Source organism: Anopheles aquasalis, chromosome Y, assembly GCF_943734665.1.
Source record: "Anopheles aquasalis chromosome Y, idAnoAquaMG_Q_19, whole genome shotgun sequence".
NCBI classification, from domain to species: Eukaryota; Metazoa; Arthropoda; class Insecta; order Diptera; family Culicidae; genus Anopheles; species Anopheles aquasalis.
This window is the reverse complement of record NC_064879.1, coordinates 3,583,817-3,586,316: the sequence shown is the minus strand read 5'-3', so window position 1 is coordinate 3,586,316 and position 2,500 is coordinate 3,583,817. Positions and strand designations below refer to the sequence as shown.

The 2,500-nt window shown below is 40.8% G+C and overlaps 1 protein-coding gene across 5 annotated transcripts in view; it reads left to right on the top strand.

Annotated features, from left to right (window-relative positions):
* Window positions 1–2,500, top strand: part of LOC126579868 (signal transducer and transcription activator) — a 19,466-nt gene that overhangs the window by 11,571 nt on the left and 5,395 nt on the right. For 3 of the 5 annotated variants that reach the window (XM_050243540.1, XM_050243539.1, XM_050243538.1), the window contains one exon: window positions 757–1,706. The exons of 1 other annotated variant lie outside the window; for it this stretch is intronic. In XM_050243540.1, coding sequence (XP_050099497.1) covers window positions 757–1,357 — 601 coding nt within the window. In that variant the 3' untranslated portion in view covers window positions 1,358–1,706. One more of the 5 variants, XM_050243544.1, reaches the window with a different exon arrangement.

Sequence of the window (2,500 nt, the reverse complement as noted above, 5' to 3'; positions counted from 1 at the left end):
GTTTTAGTTTTCTTTGTTTCAATGGTTTACTTTCGTTGGCAGTACACTGCCTCCTTCGTTTAACAACAATTCCTGTGCATGCACACGTGGTTGGGAGGAAAAGGGTTGGTTTGTATATATATTTTCAACCAGGTTGGCTGGTGACGTATAATATTCATAACCTACCTTTACAATCGTGCTGCCACAATCGCGTGCCAATAACGCCCAATATAACATCTGTCATCCGCCTGTGGAATTAACCCACGCGTTATCGCGAGCGTCTCTAATTACGAACAATTCAAAAAAGGAAGAGTCGTCCTCGTCCTTTGACAAATCCTTGCCGTGAGTAGTTGCTTCGTAATGTCTTTTTTCTGCCCTCATCTGTACATTTTAATCGATACAGATTAATGGCGACTATGTTTCTATGTATGATACATGTTTGTGCCCGCGACCCATCAAGTATATACATCTTTTATATCATCGCCACTTGTGCGTGTCGTTCATATTGTCATATTGGAATGCTGCCGATCAACATACATCGACAAAAAATCTTCCCATAACCGCATTACGGGAGCTTTCTTTCGCTTTATGAAAATCCCTTTGGCTTGCCATCGTTTTATACGGAAGGGCGGATTTGATGTTGCTTTTATGTTTAATTTTACATATTCTCGTTTCTCCTTTTCACTATGTCATGCAATTACCTGCAAACGATTGGTACCGATGGTTCCGAACCAATCGCTACGAATATTCCAACTGGTGTGATGCATTTGTTCCCAGTATGTCGATGATCACGCACAATCCGGTTTACCAGCATCGGTACGCGTCGACCTATGAGCCAGGCCTGCAGGCGGATGGTTTGTTGAGTCCTTTTGATGGGTCGTCAGAATCGACGGCATTTACAGTATCGCATGTCAGTGGCAGTCCTTTGCGACCGCTGCCGTCGGTAAGCGTGAATTCATCGTCCAGCATCACCAGCAGTATACCGCAAGAGATTGCACTAACTGCACAAGTTCCTGTTACGTGCCCCCCCAGCCAACAGCCAACTACTTATCAGCAACACCGTCTTAGTGAAAATATGTTAGTCATGGGTTTGGTTACCGACGACCGTGATTGTGTAACCCAGAATCAACAATACTTACCTTCGCTGACTGCATCAACAGCGTATCCATCCCTCGGTAGTTCTCTCGCCCAACCCGACTGCGATCAACAACAAATCAAACTGCCTCCCACTGATTTCCCTATGACAGACGATCCGGATGAAAGGTGTGCGGACGATTTGATGTCCAATGGGCCGATACAAACTTCTCCTCGTCAACGAGAAACAGCCGGCGCGACAGGATATTTAAATTTAGATGACTTATCTTGGTTGAAAAACTAACCCATTAGAGGACATTGACGATCTTTAAACCGATGCCAGAATAAAGGACGGAGAGCCTCTAAGTTTTAGTAGAAAGAAGGAAGAATCACATCCGCTATATCGTTAGCTACTACTTAAGTGTATAGCCTAGCATATCGCATGGGGGTTTTGCGTTGCTTCATCACTCCGTGAACGTGCTACACGCAGTCCATAAATGCTCGCGCTAGTCATTTTACTTAAAACACAAAAAAGAAACATCGTAGTTTGCTGGGTGGTTATCGCTGAATTTTAGAATCAATGCAATGTGTAATATTGTTTTCTGTCGTTAGAAATACAAATTGTAAAGTATGAGAGAGCGAGAAAGTGGAAATGCTTCTATGTATTCCTGCATCATGATTCTTGGGGGTTTTGAGCATCCCTTTTTCCGAAGGAAGGATACAGCAAATGCATGACATCGGGATTAATGCGCACTGAATTAACGAATCGAAAAGCACTATATAGCACTACATAGTCTTTTTTAGTAAACCATATTCATTGTTGGTGTTGGGTACATACGCACATCTAACACTTATCACATATTCCCTACACCTCATTGCGTATTCCTCTATCTAAACAATATATAACTGATCTACAGATTTTTCAAACTGCATCCATGGGACTTTCTATTGCAGACTCATTTATATACTGGTACTGACAAATCAAGACTACAAAACTTCATATCGTACAATTGTCAAGAATGTAATGTGCATGAGAAATTTCCATGCACGATAGAATGTCGTTAAATACAAATAATGGTTCCTCTTTGATGTTTCATGATGAATGTACTGTCAGCGTTGTAATTTGTGTATGTGTGTAATTCGTTACATCTGGCCTGCAATAGTTGGTATGCGCCCAATTTCCATTTTCACCAGTGCAATCACTTTGGTGCATAATCTGTTTAAAAAACAAGAAACATAACAAACAAAAGATTCAACACTATCCTAAATGTGATATTTGTGCAATGTAACATCTGTGTTTATATAAACTTCAGAGCTTTCCTCTGTCAACGAAATGATGTACCTATAATGTGCTCAAGATGGGAAAAATGCTGTTATCATTAATCATTGTTAGTATTTTTTTTAAACCTTCACTAGGAAAAGTATGTGATAGTTGTAAGAAAAACAA